This window comes from Netta rufina (genome assembly GCF_964035555.1).
Source record: "Netta rufina genome assembly, chromosome: 16".
In the NCBI taxonomy this organism is placed as follows: Eukaryota; Metazoa; Chordata; class Aves; order Anseriformes; family Anatidae; genus Netta; species Netta rufina.
Genome location: NC_140140.1, coordinates 1919927 through 1939349, shown reverse-complemented (window position 1 = coordinate 1939349; position 19423 = coordinate 1919927). Strand labels below are relative to the sequence as shown.

Sequence of the window (19423 nt, the reverse complement as noted above, 5' to 3'; positions counted from 1 at the left end):
ACCTCATTAAAAGGGACTAATGCTTTTTTCAAGACACTTATTGATGAGCAAAAAGTTATTTGTTATTTTTTGTTTTCTTGATTCCCCATTTTGATGAGTGAGAAAAAACATGGAAAATATAAGATTATATTGGAAAAGGTAAATCTAGGGGTATTGCAAAAACAATTCTAGGATTTAATATTTTTAAGTAGTCATGGAAGTTTGAAACATTTTCTCCAAATGTTGCTGCCTCTGGTTCCAATCCACAGGTGGATATAGGAACATTAGTATACAGTGGTTCATTACTGCTGCAGCTGAAGGAATTAATGTCTTTTTCTTTGAAGACATTAAACCATCTCTTAGAACATCTTTTCTCAAATTTAAGTATAAACTTAAAGTTAGCAAAACAGTTGTCAGATTTTTTATGAAAGTCATTATTGTCACACCTATCTTTCAGTTGTTCTGAGTAAGAATAATAATATATAATGAAAGATTATAATTCCTGTGCTTTGGGTAACTTATACTTATCTAAAGTTTCTTATACTTTCCTTGGTTTATGTAGTAACTGAGCTATTTATTGTGTCAGATTAAGCTAACTTATAAATATCTTTTCATTAAGCAAATAAGAATTTTATTGTGCAACACTTTTCTAAAAATAGATAAATAAATAAAGCTTTCCTTAAGTCAGATTGTGCAATATAAGCAGTAGAGTCTTTCTAGCACCATTTTTATAGCTAGTATTACAGATGCAAGAGCCAGAAATTGTGCTTTTAACTTAGCTCAGAAAATAGGTTTTCGAAGGTGGTTATATTAAACTTATTTTATTTCAATGGTAAAAATGCATTAACTTTTGAAAACTGTTTCAGAGTGGTCTTCTAAACATAATGGGTAGCATAAAAAAATAATGAATCCCTCTGTCCCTCAAATAGATTTATTTTTCAAAAAACTCTTTAGCCCATTAGAAATTACAGGTTCCTATTCAATAGATAGAGGTAATATGTGGTATCTTTTAACTGGTGATTTGTTTCGTTATTAACTCACTCAATAATGGCTTCTTTTGCTAAGATGTCCTGTAGCAGGAAGATTAGTTTGACTATTAACCATTTGTACTGTAAATCCACGTGTATTGGAAAGCAGCTGCTAGAGTTTCCTTAGCTAAGCAGTTGTTGTAGATGTTATGTACCTTCTCAGGAATACCTCTGAAAAGGTATTCTTAGGGAAAAGAAAAGGCATGGGCAGAGCACTGTGCAGCTCCAGGCTGGAAGAAGTACTGCAAGCTACTTGGGTATAACAGTAGGGAAACGAGCTACACCACTTACCAAGTTTTTCCTTCCTTCTTCAAGCTTCTATTTGTAGGCACTTAATGTTTTTCTTGAATACAAGTGCTGTGATGTGTATCATATTTCTGAGACAAAACATAATAACTTTGTTTTCTATTTAATCCTATGCTGAATTCAATACCTGTCAATACAGGTAGATGCCAAACCAGAAATGGCATTTCCATTCTAAATCGCTTAATGCAACCCAAATTATATTCCATTGAAATGCCAAAAATCAAGCTATCCAAGCTCGTTTTTTCCACTATTTAATACAGTTTCAATCTTTCTTCCTCTTAAATAGAATCATTTGCTCTTAGCTTCAGACATACTTGCTGTGCCCACACCCTTCCTGAGCCATCCTTGAATCTTATTATAGCTTAGCTCATCCTCTCTCTCGCCGCAATAGCTCTTCGTGCTGCAGCATCGCACTTTGCCTGGGAATGCAGCTGTGGGAGGGGAGAAGCATCGATCCTGATCCTCGGGTGCGTGTGTCACCCACGGCCTGAGCATGAGCTCCACGGGCATAAGACCCTGTGAGTCTGTTCTGTCCTGAGCCTCCACTTTGGAGAATCGGCCGCTTTTTGCATGATCGTAGCTTGTTTATATAATTTGGTTTTGAAACTACTTGTTCAGCTGAGCAGCTTTTCATTCAGCTGCTTAATTGAAGAAAACACCATTCATGCTGCCGTTTAGCAATATACTGTCATCTAGCGGTGTAATTGTGTACTTGAAGCAAGGTGGGCTGCTATTTTCCCTGTGTTTAGGAATTTTTACCCTGGAGAAATACCTGATTGAATAACAGTCCTCAGGCTTGCCTTTTGATCTACCCTGTCTTATCCATCCTGGTTTTGTATCAAGGAGTTAGCTGTTACACCAACTTCATATCTGTGCAGTCCTTGCTATAGTTGTGGAGTTAGGCATCTTCTGTAATAGTTTGTTTCAAATGCAAGATTATACTTTACAGTTATTTTTAATTTTCCTGTGATTTACAAAGTATGTTACCCTTCCTGTCCTAGTGCATATCACTTGGAATAAGACTTGGTTATCAATATGACTTTATGTTAAACATTTGCTTAGCTGCAAGGAGGACTCATGCTTTAAATGTATGCCAGTCTACTGAACTGTGCAAATCTGCAAGAGCAATTCAGTGTATCCTCCTCAGTGCAGTCAGCAAACCTCTGTCCTTTCAAGTCTTCAAAGGTTGGTATTGCTGTAGGAAGAATGTCCCCAATTCTCTGTCTGTAGCTGACATAAAATGGTAACAGTATCAACTGCTTCAAGCAACCCCTCTGCTGCTTCACAAAATTACAGTCTTGTGGGTCTTTCCCTTTCAGTTTGCTCCTCTTAAGTTGTAGTATTTTTTGCCACAAAAAGCAAGAACCAAATTAGTACATCAGAAGCAATGCAAACACCTCTCTTTTTTCTTTAGATGGCTTGTCCTGGAAGCACTTTGTTTACTAGATGTCTTTTCAAGGCTATATTCCATTTTAGTTCCTTTACTGTTTTATTTGTAAAGAAACCAATTTCTTATCAAGTTTTCTAGCGTATATTAAAATACTGAGAATCTTACTGTTTTCAGACAAATTGGAGCTATACAGTCATTCCTGTTCTATGGTGCAAAGCTTTAAACATCTCTGAAAATGGGAAAAATTATTTCAGCATATATAAAATACAGATTACTCATACTAATTTATACTGTGAAATTAAATGCATTTTTTTACATTTAGACTTGCTGACATTGATGCAAAGTTTTGTAAACCTATATTTTGGTGAAATAGAATAAAAAAATTGTAACCAGATTTATTTTTAACAGTAAAATGGTAGATGGATTTTCAGTTATAAATAAATAGATGAAGACTCAGTTCTATAGATAAAAATAAGTTTTCTGGATAAGTTTTCTACATTTTATACTTTTATTTTGAGAGGTTCATTCACAATTTTTATTTTATTGCTTTTAGTTGCTGATGTGTCGTCAGGATGAGTGGATTAGGAGAAAACTCCTTAGATAGCTTGGCCAATGAGTCAAGGAAGCGCAAGCCATTGCCTTGTGATACCCCAGGTGCAAGGTAGGTGTATAGAGACTACTTTTTTCTTTTGCTATGTGTTTGTTTGTTTTACTATCTGAAAAGTTTTCATTGCACTTTTGAGTATGTTTTTACTAAGCATTGTGTTCAGTTGAAAAATTGTTAGGCCAGTTTTTGTTGTGAAGATGCACAGCTTTACTATTATGTGTAGATCTGCCAAAGCTTATGAACTACACTCAGTAGTTAGTCCCTTGCTAAATCTTATTGGAGTGGATGTTTAAGGAGTCACTGTTTGAAGCTGTGATAGCAAGACAAAAGAAGAAAAACTTGTTGCTTCACAGTAATTACAGAGGCAGCATCTTATATTTGGTAATTGATTTGCAGGCCTCATTTCAGATGGTGACTATTTTAAATTTATGACAACAGAATATCACAGAAGGATTTTTTTTGATGAATAACTTCATGCCCTCTTAAGATAAATCGGTACTTAAGATTATTAAAAACAAAACAAACAAAAAAAAAAGGCAAAAAACCCAAACAGCAACATACCAAAACACACGCATACCCCGTTAGATTTGTGTTTGCTAGAAGAATGACTACTACTTAGGTTTAATAGATAGGTGTTACAAGAAGTTCAGTGTGAGCACACAGCCTTTGTGCATGATGGAATGTAAGTATATTTAATAATGTTTTTGATTCCTAGTCTGACCTGCAGTGGTGAGAAGCGTCGGCGTGAGCAGGAAAGCAAATACATTGAAGAACTGGCTGAACTGATATCTGCTAATCTGAGTGACATTGATAATTTCAATGTCAAACCAGACAAATGTGCTATTTTAAAAGAAACCGTGAGACAGATTCGACAGATAAAAGAGCAAGGTACAGTTCCCTGCTAAGCCAAACAAACAATTTCATTTTCTTGTGATTCCTTTTTCAAAGGGAAAGACTAAGTAGTATAATACATATATTTTTAAATAGGTACATGCAAAAAAAAAAAAAAAGGAAATTCATAGTGATGGAATATATATGTATTCCATATATATATATATATTTATATATATATATTTCACATGACTATATATATACATATTAATATATATATTTTAAATGACTAGCCTACCAAGTGTCGACAATACATATTTCCTTTGAACAGTAGATTCTTGTTTCAAATCAAGTGAGCTATGTTGTGTATTTTGCCCGTCTTGCTAATTTACCACAATTTTGAATACGTTAAAACAATTCTAAAAAGATGTCTTGACATCTGTTTTAAGATATTTCTAATGCAATTGCATTTACTCTTATATAATAATTGTTTCATTATACAGCTTAGTATGCGATACCACAGAACAAAGTTTACTGTTTGTTTTCTGTAATTCTCCTGCCTGATGTGGATGCCCATTGCACCTTTGCCTGCAACCAAATTTCTCATTTAGGATATTTTGATCCTTAAAATATAATTTTATTCATATATATACATATACATACGGACAGATTTGTGTGCTCGCAAACACATATATTAACACTACCAAAGACTGTTCATAGAACAGTTGTGATAGCATTTGAGGACTGTGACCAGTGATGATGAGATAATCAAAATAAAATCATAAAGATGTGCCAAAAAGTCTGTTTAATGGACATTGAAAGATTCATCAAGCAGTCATCAGACATATGATCCTGGAAGCAGCAGAAGAAATACTGTTCACAAAATAGAGTGGTGGTTGCTTTGATCCACCTTTTAACTGTGAAGTCAATTTTTGTGAGCAAAGGGTTTGATATTATGTAGCCATGACATTTATTCTGGTCATAAGCAATGAGCACTATGTGAGACCTCCTCTCTCATTAGTGTTTTTTTTAGTGTTTTTTTTTTTTTTTTTTTTTAATTATTATTTATTTATTTACTTCTCAGAATCTGGCTAGTAATATTAAAAATATAGTTTCATATGAAATGTTGCTTTATGGAAACATCTGATTTTCAGGAAAAGCTGTTTCTAATGATGATGATGTTCAGAAAGCTGATGTGTCTTCTACGGGTCAAGGAGTTATTGATAAGGATTCCTTGGGACCTCTTTTATTACAGGCAAGTACAAACTAGGTACCTGGTAAATCCCTATGGAAAAAAAAAATATTTAGAGCAGCTGAAACTATTACAATAGAGTCTGCAATGCTATAGTGAAATAGTATGCAAGAACTATATGGAACTATGAAAGGATCAGAAATAAAATCCATTGTGTTTTCTTATTTTTGCTGAAATAATCTGTAGAATGAAAGAAAAGAATAACCTTTGGCCTTTTCTTGTATTCTTGTACTTTACTTTTTCTGGCAGTCATTAACAAATTACTACTAAAGCAGGGCTTAGCCATACAAGGAATATTTTCCCTTAGGTTTAAGGAGTGTCCATTAAAATAAATGTATGAGGTTTTACAGAGACTAGGGGTCTGTGATATATTTTGATGTTTGTGTTTCTAAAATGTGGAGCATCTTCAAAAAATGCTGCTATCAAGCATAATAATCTAAGAAAAAGCATGTTTGAAACTATTGTTTTAAATAAAAAAATAATTTTTCTTTCAATTAAGAACATACAGTATTTTAACAAACGGATAGACTCTCTGTTACCTTGTCACTTGTTGGTGGAAATGTCTTCATGGTCAGGTCTTACTACTTGTTTCTACTGAATTTCTTCGTATTTGAGTTTGCCAGCTATTGAAATAATGTTATGAATTCATTATCTTGGGTTCAGATAAAGAAAGAATAAAACATGAAAGCTGGATATCACTATGAAAAATCTCAATTGAATAATAAATGAATAGATCGATTTTGGATATTGAAATAATTTCTTAACAGGCACAATTTTCTGAGCAGAAAAGATTGAAAATTTAGTACTACCAGTGAAAAGAAATGCATATATTGTAATTTGACATTTAGCACCTGCATAATTTTTAAACTAAATTATGTTCAGAATTTTGCAGTCTTATATGGTCTGTTGTCACGTTGATATTTAGGCATTGGATGGTTTCCTGTTTGTTGTAAATCGAGATGGGAACATAGTATTTGTGTCAGAAAACGTCACACAGTATTTGCAATATAAACAAGAAGATCTGGTAAATACAAGCGTCTATGGTATCCTGCATGAAGAGGACCGGAAGGACTTCCTTAAAAACTTACCAAAATCTTCAGGTAATGAAAGTTGACTTACTATACTGTCATTGGACTATTTGAAAATAATCAGAGAAGGAAAAAAACAAACACCTAAGTAACTTGTAACGGATAACCTCACAAAACAATTTACTTTTGCAAAGGAAGTTTGACTCCAAAAGTATATTAATTTTGAAAAAATGTTAGTACGTTCTTAATAATGCACAAAATTAAAATGTTCTTAATAAGCACACCACTAGAAATAAATGTGCTGGAAATTCACACTGTACTCTAGCCTTTTCAATTTGTTTACCTGTAACTTAAAACAAGCGTACTAAAGGAACACATTTTGTGTAGCTACAGGGCTAGCTGAAGGAACTGCTTGTTTTTTAAATCTGGGAATGACTTTTCACCTGTCTTTCAAGTAAGAGTGAAAGTATCATATTAAGGAAAGAGGTTTTTTTTTGTTTTTTTAAATTTAACTTGGCTCACAATATTACTGTTCCCAAGGTATAGAACTGATGGTATATTGAGTACATTTTAAAATTCTTTTATTTCTGTAATCTAGTAACAAGGTATCTAAGTTAAGAAAAATATAGAAAATCATTATAAACCCATACTGTGTTCTTTTAAGTTAACGGTGTTGCTTGGACCAATGAAACACCTAGACAGAAGAGCCATACATTTAATTGCCGGATGATGGTGAAAACCTCTCATGATCTTTTGGAAGATGTCGGCAGCCATCAGGATACACGTCAGAGATATGAAACAATGCAGTGTTTTGCTTTATCTCAGCCAAGAGCTATGATGGAAGAGGGGGAAGGTAGGAAATTTTATTCAATTACTGTGCAGAAAAGAAATCTCTGAGTAAAGGTTTTTGTTATTTGGTATATGTTATGAAATCTGTAGCTTATGCAATCCATTTCTGAATGAAATAGGAACAGAATGCAAAAAACTTAAATTCTTATTGTTTATACTTCTATTTTAACAATGCAAGATGCTTCAGCTATTTTATTAGTCTTTAACAGAATGAAATAAGGAAAAAATTGAAGAAAAACTATTCTTTTTTAAATACAGATTTGCAGTCTTGTATGATTTGTGTGGCACGTCGTATCACAACTGCTGAAAGAGTATTTCCAACAAACCCAGAGAGTTTTATTACCAGACATGATCTTTCAGGTGAGAAATGTACCCAAGATGAAGGTATGGAGGTATCTTTTTTGCCCATGTGCTTGTTTTAGATAAATAAGTAAGTTGTGGATCCATAGTGACTAGCAGAATTCATAACAAGAATTTCTAACTTTTTTTTTTGTAATATACCATCGTTGGCACTAGGGTGCAATAGCAAGTGTGGGACACATTTTCTGTCTGTATGCTGGTATGGCATTGTCTGGCAGGTTGGTTTAAATCATTGCTTGTGTCTTTACTTGGCAGCATTTCAAATTGTTTTCATTATGCTTTCCTTCATATGTAAGAAATATAAATCATAATGAAAGTTCTTTAGAATGTTTATATTTTTCTGCAGTACGTGAGCTAATATTTAAAGTGCTTTACATTGCTTAAATTGAAATACTTATCTATATGGGGCGTTTAGGTGTTTATGTTTGAGATGTTAATTTGTGGATGTTTAAGATGTTAATTTGTGGATGTAGCTGGTTAGTATAAAGTTTTACTGTTTGTGAATCCTTTAGATGTCTGTAACCGGAGATAAAGTTGCTGTATGTTTTCTAAAAGACCTAGCATTAACCTGTGGATGTTTGAACTTCTCTTTTATGATTATCTAAATCCATTTGGGTATTGATGTTTTAACAAGTAGCATCATACTCCCATATGGCAGATTATTCATAAATGTAGCTTCTGCATACTCAAAATTGGGTGTTACGGTGATGAACAATTCAAACAGTGATATTGGAGCCTTCAGAAATGTACCATATTTATATGAAAGGATTGGCATAGTCATAAAGAGTTTATTTTGCATGTTTTCTTCCATGTAACAGGCAAACTTGTTAACATTGATACAAACTCATTGCGATCTTCCATGAGACCTGGCTTTGAAGATACAATTCGTCGATGTATTCAGAGGTTCTTATGCCATAATGATGGACAGACATGGTCAAACAAACGCCATTATCATGAAGGTAAAAATCTGTTTGCAGTTTGCTTGTACTGCTTTTCCCAGTGACTGCATATTTTTCTGAAAAACAAAAGTGGCTAAAATTCTGCCTATGTACATTTTTTCTATATTTTTAGTTGATTGCTGTGACTCATATGTACAGTCTGAAGAAGGATGAACTGTTAAGAAATGGAAATTCTGATACAAGTTTTATTTTGTTTTTCTAATGTGTCTGTGTAGATACTTTTCATGGAAAATGCCAGATAAATAATCTGGAAGCTTGAAGTAATATTTTTTTCCATGGATGGATATAGCAAGGACAGTGACAGCCAAATTTCTGTAATAACATGTAATACTTGTTTGTCGTTAGCTTGTTATTCTCTTTTAACATGACTTTCTTTTAATTTTATTTTGCTAAAGAAAGGATAGTTTACTTGTTAGCTAGTCTGAAAAGTGGTAATGTTTGTGTTGATGCCTTTTTTCATCTTATTCAAGACACAGGGTTTCAAAATATTTTCAGTGTTCCAGTGTTATTTTGTAATGCTACTTTGATAATCTTGATAAAGTGAAGTACAGCCACCATCTACAGTAAGAAAATGAAATTTCCTACATTTTCTAAACTCTAGTGTTTCTCAAGGATTAACAAATTCAAGTAGGGGGGATATTAAATAAGGAAAAACATGTAGTGGCAGAAAATGGAGATTCCACTGAAAGTTCTTCAACTTAATTGATTAAATAAATCCCACATTAAGAAGAAATTTGGGTCTCAGATTAAAAGCAGTGGTTTCCACAATTTTTTGATTTAAAAAAAAAAAAAAAATTGAAATTGAAAGTACTTAATCAGAAGCCTTCCAAATTTCACTTCTATTTTGTATTTGTTACCTATTTATTTAACTGAAGTTGCTATTTAAGTGTTGATTAGTCTTTCTCCCCAAGGATGAGTCATGGAAACCTGCTAATCTAGTCTTGGAAATCTGTTAAATGTAGAACTTTGCCAGCTGTGCACGGTTAGCACAAAATACTGCAGCATCAAAATAATCTTTTGTTTGCTTTTCTGCTCCCTCTGCTGTTAGAGGAGAAAATGCGTAATGCTTCCTTTAGTTGAATATCAGTCTTGGGTGTGTCTTGGATTATTTTTATCTTCATCAGAAGAGGGGTATTTTGCTGAAAAATTTGTAGGGTGCATATTAGCAATTTTTGGTCTTTTACATACGACTGATATTTGTGTATTTCCTTTACAGCTTATACACAAGGTCATGCTGAAACACCACTGTATCGGTTTTCTTTAGCGGATGGTACTATCGTGACAGCACAAACAAAGAGTAAACTATTTCGAAATCCTGTAACTAATGACCGTCATGGATTTGTCTCTACCCACTTTCTTCAAAGGTGAAATCAATGATGTCTGTCATCTAAGTGTCATAGCTTTTAAAAATACATCTAACGTTGAAGATAACTGAAAAACTAGTATGCCAAAATATTTTATTTCGTTAAAGGTCAAACAGAAGAATAATCATTTGGGAAGCGGTGTTGCATAGCATGAAAATAAATGACACATTTATTCAATCTAAGATTTTAGTCGACATGCAGCCTCGCAGCTGTGTGGCAGAATGACAGTCCTAGTCAAAAGGGAAGTTTTTCCTTCTGTTCCTGCAGGGGGCCTGTTATTATGTGTTTAGTATTCTTTTGGGTTAACATTTACAATGATGAAACACTGGAAATAGAAATGCTTAGTTACATGCTTTATCTTGCATCTTGTTCTTTTTAATTGCAGATCAGTTAAAAAGACAACAACAAAACCCCCTCAGATGCATCACTGATGACTCAAATGTACCTTAAATAGCATTTCCTGTGACCTGTTCTTGTTGATTGCAGGAATAATTGATGTGCCACTCTGGAGGGAGTCTCTCAGCTTCTGGCATTAAAGTACCTCCAGATGCTGAAAAATGAGTAGTTGAGATTGTTCAGGGTGTGATTAGTGTGCATGTTAGGATAGTGTCATCCATTGACTCAGGAACAAAGTAGAAGAAAGAAGGGGTGATACTGTATGCACTTGTAACTCAACTCACCTAAAGGACTGAACACTTCTAGAATGAATAAATGAGTGGCATATTTCAGTTCTGCTTTTGTGGAGATGCTTGAGTTCTCACTTCTCTTATTGAAAAATTATTTAATAATGTTGTTCTGTTTTATAGCACTTGATTCTGAATACAGTTTAAATTTGTTCTCTTGGGGTGTATGGGGTTGTTGAATTTACAGAGAGCAAAATGGATATCGACCAAATCCTAACACAGTTGGGCAAAACATGAGAACACCTGTGGCTGGAAATACAAATTCTGTTGGTGGTCTTATGAACATGTCACCCAGTCAAAGCATGCCATTGCAGAACAGGAACTATGGCATGGGAGATCCCAATACAGTGAGTCAGCTGAGCAACTCTCGATATGGAGGCCCTGGTAGTATGGGGCCAGTGAACTCTGGACCAGGAATGCAGTCCTCTGCCTATCAGAACAACAGTTATGGCTTAAATATAAGTAGCCCACCACATGGTAGTCCTGGTTTAACGTCCAACCAACAGAATATAATGATATCTCCTAGGAATCGAGGGAGTCCAAAAATGAGTTCTCACCAGTTTTCTCCAGTTACAGGTACTTCATTTTTGTTGCAAGCTATATTTTTTTTAAAGCTCTCTTCTCCCAGTTTTATCTGAATTCAATTTTCCATCCTTTTTAACAGCTCTATATGACCGTGTACATGTGACTTAAATGTATTATACCTAATTTCCTATTTAAATTTATTTTAAAGTAATTAACTCAATGTAGCAGTCAGACATAATCCTGAAGGAAAAGTAATTATAGTCAGTACTGTAATCTAATAAGTTTGCTCTCTCTTCTGTGATACAGGTATGCACTCTCCAATGGGATCTGCCAGCAACACCAGCAACAGCACTTTCTCTAGCAGTTCTCTTAGTGCTCTTCAAGCCATTAGTGAGGGTGTTGGAACTTCCCTGTTATCAACACTTTCTTCTCCGGGTCCAAAATTGGATAATTCCCCAAACATGAGTGTAGCTCAGCAAAATAAAGCAAGCACCCAAGATTCCAAAAGCCCTTCCGGCTTGTATTGTGAACAAAATCAAGTGGAAAGTTCCCTCTGCCAATCAAACAGCAGGGATCTCCTTAGTGAAAAAGATAGTAAAGAGGGAAGCCTGGAGACACCCGAAAGTCAGAGAGGACAATCTGAAAGCAAAGGGCATAAAAAGCTGCTTCAGCTACTCACGTGCTCCTCAGATGAAAGAGGACATTCCACAGCATCAAACTCACCGTTAGAATCTAATTGTAAAGAATCTTCTACCAATGTTACCAGTCCTTCGGGAGTTTCCTCATCAACATCTGGAGGGGTGTCTTCCTCCTCAAACATGCATGGGTCACTCCTGCAAGAGAAGCATAGGATTTTACATAAATTGTTGCAGAATGGTAATTCTCCTGCAGAAGTAGCCAAGATCACAGCTGAAGCTACTGGTAAAGACACATATCATGACACTGCTAATACAGCCCCATGTGGAGAAGGCACGGTCAAACAGGAACAACTGAGCCCAAAGAAGAAGGAAAACAATGCTTTACTAAGATACCTGTTAGATAAAGATGATGTTAAGGATCCACTTTCCAAAGAGTTGAAGCCTAAAGTAGAAAATGTGGATAATAAAATGGGTCAATGCAGTAGTTCTTCTATTCCTACTTCCAGTCAAGAAAAGGACATGAAAATAAAAACGGAACCAACAGAGGAGGTAGAGTATAATGTAAAGTGGTGGTAATGAACTAGCCAGTGTTTTGTTTTTTGTTTTATTTTATTTTATTTTATTTTATTTTATTTTATTTTATTTTATTTTATTTTATTTTATTTTATTTTATTTTATTTTATTTTATTTTATTTTATTTTATTTTATTTTATTTTATTTTATTTTATTTTATTTTATTACAGTGAGTTGCTAAAAGGACAATTTCCCCCCCCCCCCCCTTTTTTTTTTCTCTTTCTATGCACGTATAAACATTTCTAACAAAGTTATGTGCAAATGGTAGGCAACTATGTGGTCAGGTTTTATTCTAACTGCCAACGTTCAAACAAATAGAGGTACGGGATATGTATTTAACCAAATGCTGTAGCTGTACTGAAGTCCTGGTGTAGTGCAGACTTTAAATTATTGTTTGATTAAGGTAGCATATATTTACAAATTGTTACCTAAAATTAAATCTTTAGCATCTGCAATTTCACATTGCACATGTTTATTTTTGTGGCTTATTAGGAAACAGAGCTGTTAAATGCCTTTATAATTAGCTGGCAATGCAATAGCAAAAGGTAAAACTAGCAGACATTATGTAATGTCATTTTGAAAATATAAACAATACACAAAAATGTGTAATGCTTAAAATAGATATTGCCTGGGTTTAGTTAATTGGTTCTTGTACTCTTTTTTCCCTTAAATGAGGGAAAAGTTGTCTCAAACTTCTCTTGTTATTTATGTGTACCTCCAATATCACCTTATTCTCAAAATTAACAGAGCAAAATACTCTAAAAAACATAGTTAATTGATATTGGAAGATCTTTGGAAATTGGGAGAAAGCCTAAGGTACTGTCTGTGAACTAAAACATTTATCTCAATAATATTGTTTAAGATTAGTGAGGAGCTAAATAAAAGCTGAATGATAGTTGTATGATATTAAGTAACCTTGGTTATTTTACTGCTGCTTTTTCAGATGAGTGGAGACTTGGATAATTTGGATGCAATTTTAGGTGATCTGACTAGTTCGGAGTTTTATAATAATGCTATGTCTACAAATGGAAATAGCTTTGGAACAAAGCAAGCATTATTTCAAGGAAATGCCCCATTGAGTAAGAAATTTCATTTAATATCACTTTTGTTTTAAAATTAGGCTTTTCTTCTTACTTGATGTAAACATAATGCATCCTAAAATCCTTAGAGAATACATTTTGATCTGCTGTACCTTTACAGATAAATGCAATGCAAAATGGCAGCACTTATCTACTATGTACACAGCGAGTACACTTAATGTCAGTTCCTCATTTAATGGTATCTTAATGGTAGACAATCTGGATTGTCTACCAGATTTCTCAGAGGCAAAACATCAGGAAGAATGTTTTGTCAGTTGTAAATTGAAATTGAGGATTTTTGTTCCTTGCAGATGACTAAGGAAATAACATGGGACTGGTGGCAAGCCTTTGATTTTCCATTTACTCTATGTAAAACATCTTGTGGCCTGCAAATCCTAACCAATATTCTTCTTTGACATTGAAAGGAATGACCTTTCTTAACAGGAAGCTGAGTAGGAAAAAAAGATGACCTTACTAATAAACCAGCATCATTATCATTACAATTGTCATGTCCTTTTATAATGTTGGTCATCTCTTGATTATATGGGGTCATAGTTTGCTCATGTAACCTAAGGAGGTGAATCATGTATAATGAAAAATGTGAAATCAAGTACAAGAACATGTGAGGTCACTGGCAGCATTGGCTGTAGAACACAGTGATCTCACTAATAAATCCACGTAATGCAAAGTGCTCAAAAACATACTGCTTCTGGGCTCCACTTCATTCAAACAGAGATCCATTTGACTTGTTCTGTCTCCATGTCAGAGTTATCCAAAGGATGGGTAGTCCACTCCTATATGTTAAAGTGTCTGAAATACTAGACTATTTCAAAATATTAAAAGCAGGGTTCATTATAAAACTGAACATAAACATACCTCTTTATGTCTATTGTCAGATGTAGTTGCATTTGGCTTTGCCTGTGAAAGGTCTGAACTATACATTCAAAATGTGGCTTGGGCAGTGAGAACATAAGCAGAGTAGCTAGCTATTGGCTTGTTTAAGGTCAAATATACATGCCTCTAAATAGATTAAATTTTTACAAGTCATTAATTGTACTTTCTATTTAAAATATACAATTGCAAGCTTCTTTTAATTCTTCAACAGGTATGAGGAGTCCCCAGTCTGTGCAGCCTACCCGTCCACCTTTCAACAGAGCCATGTCTTTAGACAGTCCTGTGGGTTCGAGTGCTCCAGTGAGGAATGTCAATGCATTCTCCATGTTACAAAAGCAAAACTTGATGGGTGGAAGTCCAAGAATGATTGAAAACCAGGAAAATTTTGGAGCAAATCTAGGTTTGTTGATTGAGTACAAATAGTTCTCATTGTAAAAGAAAAAGCTTTAATGCAAAAAATGTTGCAAGATTATAGTATGAGCTTTGGTAGAAGAAGCATTAAAGAATATTAATTTTATAATCACAGAATTTCTAGGTTGGAAGAGACCTCAAGATCATCAAGTCCAACCTCTGACCTAACGCTAACAGTCCCCACTAAACCATATCCCTAAGCTCTACATCTAAACGTCTTTTAAAGATGTCCAGGGATGGTGACTCCACCACTTCCCTGGGCAGCCTGTTCCAATGCCTAACAACCCTTTCAGTGAAGAAGTTCTTCCTAACATCCAACCTAAAACTCCCCTGGCTCAACTTTAGCCCATTCCCCCTCGTCCTGTCACCAGGCACGTGGGAGAACAGACCAACCCCCACCTCACTACAGCCTCCTTTAAGGTACCTGTAGAGAGCAATAAGGTCGCCCCTGAGCCTCCTCTTCTCCAGGCTGAACAAGCCCAGCTCTCTCAGCCGCTCCTCATAGGACTTGTTCTCCAGGCCCCTCACCAGCTTCGTCGCCCTTCTCTGGACCCACTCAAGCACCTCCATGTCCTTCTTGTAGCGAGGGGCCCAAAACTGAACACAGTACTCGAGGTGCGGCCTCACCAGAGCCGAGTCCAGGGGGACGATCACCTCCCTAGCCCTGCTGGTCACGCTGTTTCTGATACCAGCCAGGATGCCGTTGGCCTTCTTGGCCACCTGAGCACACTGCTGGCTCATATTCAGCCGACCATCCACCATCACTCCCAGGTCCTTCTCTGCCTGGCAGCTCTCCAACCACTCATCTCCCAGCCTGTAGCTCTGCTTGGGGTTGTTGCGCCCCAGGTGCAGGACCCGGCACTTGGCCTTGTTGAACTTCATGCAGTTGACCTCAGCCCATCGGTGCAGCCTATCCAGATCCTCCTGCAGAGCTTTCCTACACTCAAGCAGATCGACACATGCGCATAGCTTGGTGTCATCTGCAAACTTACTGAGGGTGCACTCAATGCCCTCATCCAGATCACCGATGAAGATATTAAAGAGGACCGGCCCCAGCACCGAGCCCTGGGGAACACCACTAGTGACTGGCCTCCAACTGGACTTGGCTCCATTCACCACGACTCTTTGGGCCCGGCTATCCAGCCAGTTTCTAACCCAACGAAGCGTGCGCCAGTCCAAGCCAAGAGCAGCCAGTTTCTTGAGGAGAATGCTGTGGGAGACGGTGTCAAAAGCCTTGCTGAAGTCAAGGTAGACCACATCCACAGCCTTTCCCTCATCCACCCAGCGTGTCACTTTGTCATAGAAGGAGATCAGGTTCGTCAAGCAGGACCTGCCTTTCATAAACCCATGCTGACTGGGCCTGATCGCCTGCTTGCCCTGCAAGTGCTGCATGATGACTCTCAAGAGGATCTGCTCCATGAGCTTCCCTGGCACTGAGGTCAAACTGACAGGCCTATAGTTCCCCGGGTCTGCCCTCCGGCCCTTCTTGTAGATGGGCGTCACGTTTGCTAGCTGCCAGTCCACTGGGACCTCCCCCGATAGCCAGGACTGCTGATAAATGATGGACAGTGGCTTGGCCAGCTCCTCTGCCAGTTCTCTCAGTACCCTCGGGTGGATCCCATCCGGCCCCATCGACTTGCACACATCCAAGTGTCGTACCAGGTCACCAACCAGTTCTTTGTGGATTGTGAGGCCACATCCTGCTCCCCATCCCCTTCCACCAGCTCAGGGTACTGGGTATCCAGAGAACAACCGGTATTGCCGCTAAAGACTGAGGCGAAGAAGGCATTAAGCACCTCCGCCTTTTTCTCATCATTTTTAACAAGGTTTCCCCCTGCATCCAGTAAAGGATGGAGATTCTCCGTAGTCCTCCGTTTTGCGTTGATGTATTTGTAAAAAGATTTTTTGTTGTCTTTAACGGCAGTAGCCAGATTGAGCTCCAGATGAGCTTTGGCCTTTCTAATTTTGTATATTAGTTTTTATTATTTGTTATTATTATTAGTTTCTATTATTTTTATTATTTGAATATTAGTTTTATAATCAGTATAGAAATACTTCTTAATTATTATCTCTAGTTGAGGTTTTAAGAATAAAGCTGTTTATTTATAAGTGAAATTATTTTTGACTATTAAAAGTTTTGAATTTAATGTTTTTTTGCTATATAGAAGCAAGAACAAGTCATAGTGGCAGTCAAACATTGGCAACTTAAAATATATTTAATGAGTATAACTGATGATTCAAAACTTAGAATGGTAAGCTTTAATTGCTTTTGTTAAGTGTTCAGTGAATTGCTCTGTCATTGGTGAGTGTCTTTGTTGGTGTAAAAATAAATGAAAACCAACAACAAATAAATCTACTTACAGTTAGTTTTAAAACAAAAATACGTATTGCATTCTAGAAAAAAAAAGACTGTATTTTGTGCTTTTCTTTATAGTGAGCGCTCCCAACAGAAGTGTAGCTATGAATCAACACCAGTCCGGAGACTGGGGTTTGCCAAACTCAAAGGTTAACAGGTTGGAACCTACAAGTTCTACTTCAGTGATGAGACCAGGACCTGAGTTTAGTGCATCACTGCCCAGACCCACAGCAGGCAGCTCTATGCCTGGACTGCCCGTTCGTTCTAATAGCATACCTGGTACAAGGCCAATGCTACAACAGCAAATTATTCACATGAGTAAGTTCTTTATTTTTTATTGTCATACTTAGCACTATCTCATTAGTTTTTTTGCAAGCATCATCAAAATGTTTTCAGTTTTCATACAATGCTAGCTTTTCATCTGAAGACTTGTCTTTTTGAGGTTAAGACTTATCTCCCCTGACTGGGGCATTTGATGACTTGTTGATGTTCTGTTTATTTTTTATTTATTTATTTTTATTATTATTATTATTATTTTTTTTCTGGTGATCTGCGTTTTATGTATATGTTGTTCATGCTGAGTCTCCAGATCTTTTTTGGATAATTTAATGATTATTTCTATTTCTTTAGTGCAGTACTTCTCTGCTAAATTCCAGGAACTGGATGCCATTTATGATTATATGTGAAGATGCTAGTATTCTGATCAATTTAATTCACATTATTTGGTACCTAATTTGTTTAGTAATCTTTGACGTAGTTATTATTATCATTACTGTGAACTTCTCAGTGATCAGGGCTTTTAAAAGCTTTTTGCAACATTTTTCAAAACTCTTCTCACATGGCTTATCCAAATTTCATATGGAACCACATTGCAAATTCAGGTACTCATTTAAGTACTCATATATTTAAATCTGTGGTCATATCATATTTCTGAAATAAGCCTGAGGATGAATTTATGTATGCACCTTGAAACATGCTAATTAGTAGCTCTTGAAGCTACTTCATAATTTATGTGATCTTCCACAACACTGTGTGTGAACGCTGAAAAACAAGATGACACCTTTTGTTTTAAAAACAAGTGTTTTACCTCACAGGGTCAAATGAGATTAACGTGGGTTTGGGGGGGAATCCCTATGGACAGCCGGCACCATCTAACCAGCCAGGATCATGGCCTGACAACATGCTGTCCATGGAGCAAGCATCGCGGAGTTCACAAAACAGGTAGAATTAAGGAAAGTTTTTAAAAGTGTTTGAATACAACTGTTCACTCTGTCAGATGAATTTAAGACGTGGAAAAAAAAAATCAAAGTAGCTTATGTGGTGGGGACAACAGATCAGAATTTTATTTCCTATTCTGCTGATATTTTGTCATCATATGACACTGGACCTCTTTAACCCAGCCCCAGAAAAGGTTTTGCTAATAGAACCAATCAGTCCCTGAGTTGGGAGGCACAGAGAAAAGAAATGGGAAAATCTTACATTATGTCTCTCTGGCACATTCAGAAGTTAATATTTAGGTACCAGGAGAAAACAGAATTTGCAAATGTTGAAGAATAGATGACAGTTGACTGGGTGTTTCTAGACCTAAATTTGGACATTAAGTTTTTAAGTCTTACTTCAGTCTTCTGGGTGATTATAGTACTTCATCATCACCAGGGCAATATATAATATAAAAACTAAGTACATGTCTCTATAGTCCGTAATGGTTGCATTTTTTTTTATATATATATTTATAGACAATTAGTGAGAAACTCTTTGGATGACCTCTTATGTGCAGCACCAAATGTGGAAGGACAGAATGAGGAAAGAGCGCTTTTGGATCAGCTGCACACTTTGCTGAGTAATACAGATGTCACGAGCCTGGAAGAAATTGACAGAGCGCTAGGAATTCCTGATCTTGTAAACCAAGTAAGAAGGAAGAAATTCTGGGCTTTTTTTTTTTTTTTTTTCCCAAATAGCCTTTATTATTTTGGTATGTGAAAAGAAAGTGAGGAGAGCCTCCTCACTCACATGTGTCTCTTCTCACTTCCTTGATGCTGTTTTTCTAAATCTCTTTGGAAGTATTTGTTTAGAGTAATGGTTATCATTGGAGAACTTAGAATTGATTAAACTGATGAGTGAGTAGGACACTTTCATCTCTTCTGATTTCAGCCTGCCTGAATTTGCACGGCTAGCAAATAGGAAAAAGAAATTCTGTTAAAATCTTCGGAATTTACTCGAAAAAAGAAATCATACCATCATTTGTACAAATCATACCATCATTTGTACAAACTGCAGTTTAAAAGTGCAAAAGGGTTTGAATAATGATATT

At 36.0% G+C, this 19423-nt stretch overlaps 1 protein-coding gene across 6 annotated transcripts in view; it reads left to right on the top strand.

The window, feature by feature from the left end:
* Nucleotides 1-19423, top strand: part of NCOA3 (nuclear receptor coactivator 3) — an 85196-nt gene that overhangs the window by 57878 nt on the left and 7895 nt on the right. For 5 of the 6 annotated variants that reach the window (XM_084296635.1, XM_084296631.1, XM_084296633.1 and 2 more), the window contains 15 exons: nt 3257-3364; nt 4026-4198; nt 5296-5396; nt 6319-6493; nt 7086-7274; nt 7529-7630; nt 8449-8589; nt 9806-9953; nt 10824-11212; nt 11468-12348; nt 13316-13451; nt 14557-14745; nt 17191-17430; nt 18192-18333; nt 18849-19020. In XM_084296635.1, coding sequence (XP_084152761.1) covers nt 3276-3364; nt 4026-4198; nt 5296-5396; nt 6319-6493; nt 7086-7274; nt 7529-7630; nt 8449-8589; nt 9806-9953; nt 10824-11212; nt 11468-12348; nt 13316-13451; nt 14557-14745; nt 17191-17430; nt 18192-18333; nt 18849-19020 — 3267 coding nt within the window. In that variant the 5' untranslated portion in view covers nt 3257-3275. The remainder of the gene's footprint in view (nt 1-3256; nt 3365-4025; nt 4199-5295; nt 5397-6318; nt 6494-7085; nt 7275-7528; nt 7631-8448; nt 8590-9805; nt 9954-10823; nt 11213-11467; nt 12349-13315; nt 13452-14556; nt 14746-17190; nt 17431-18191; nt 18334-18848; nt 19021-19423) is intronic. The other variant, XM_084296636.1, reaches the window with a different exon arrangement.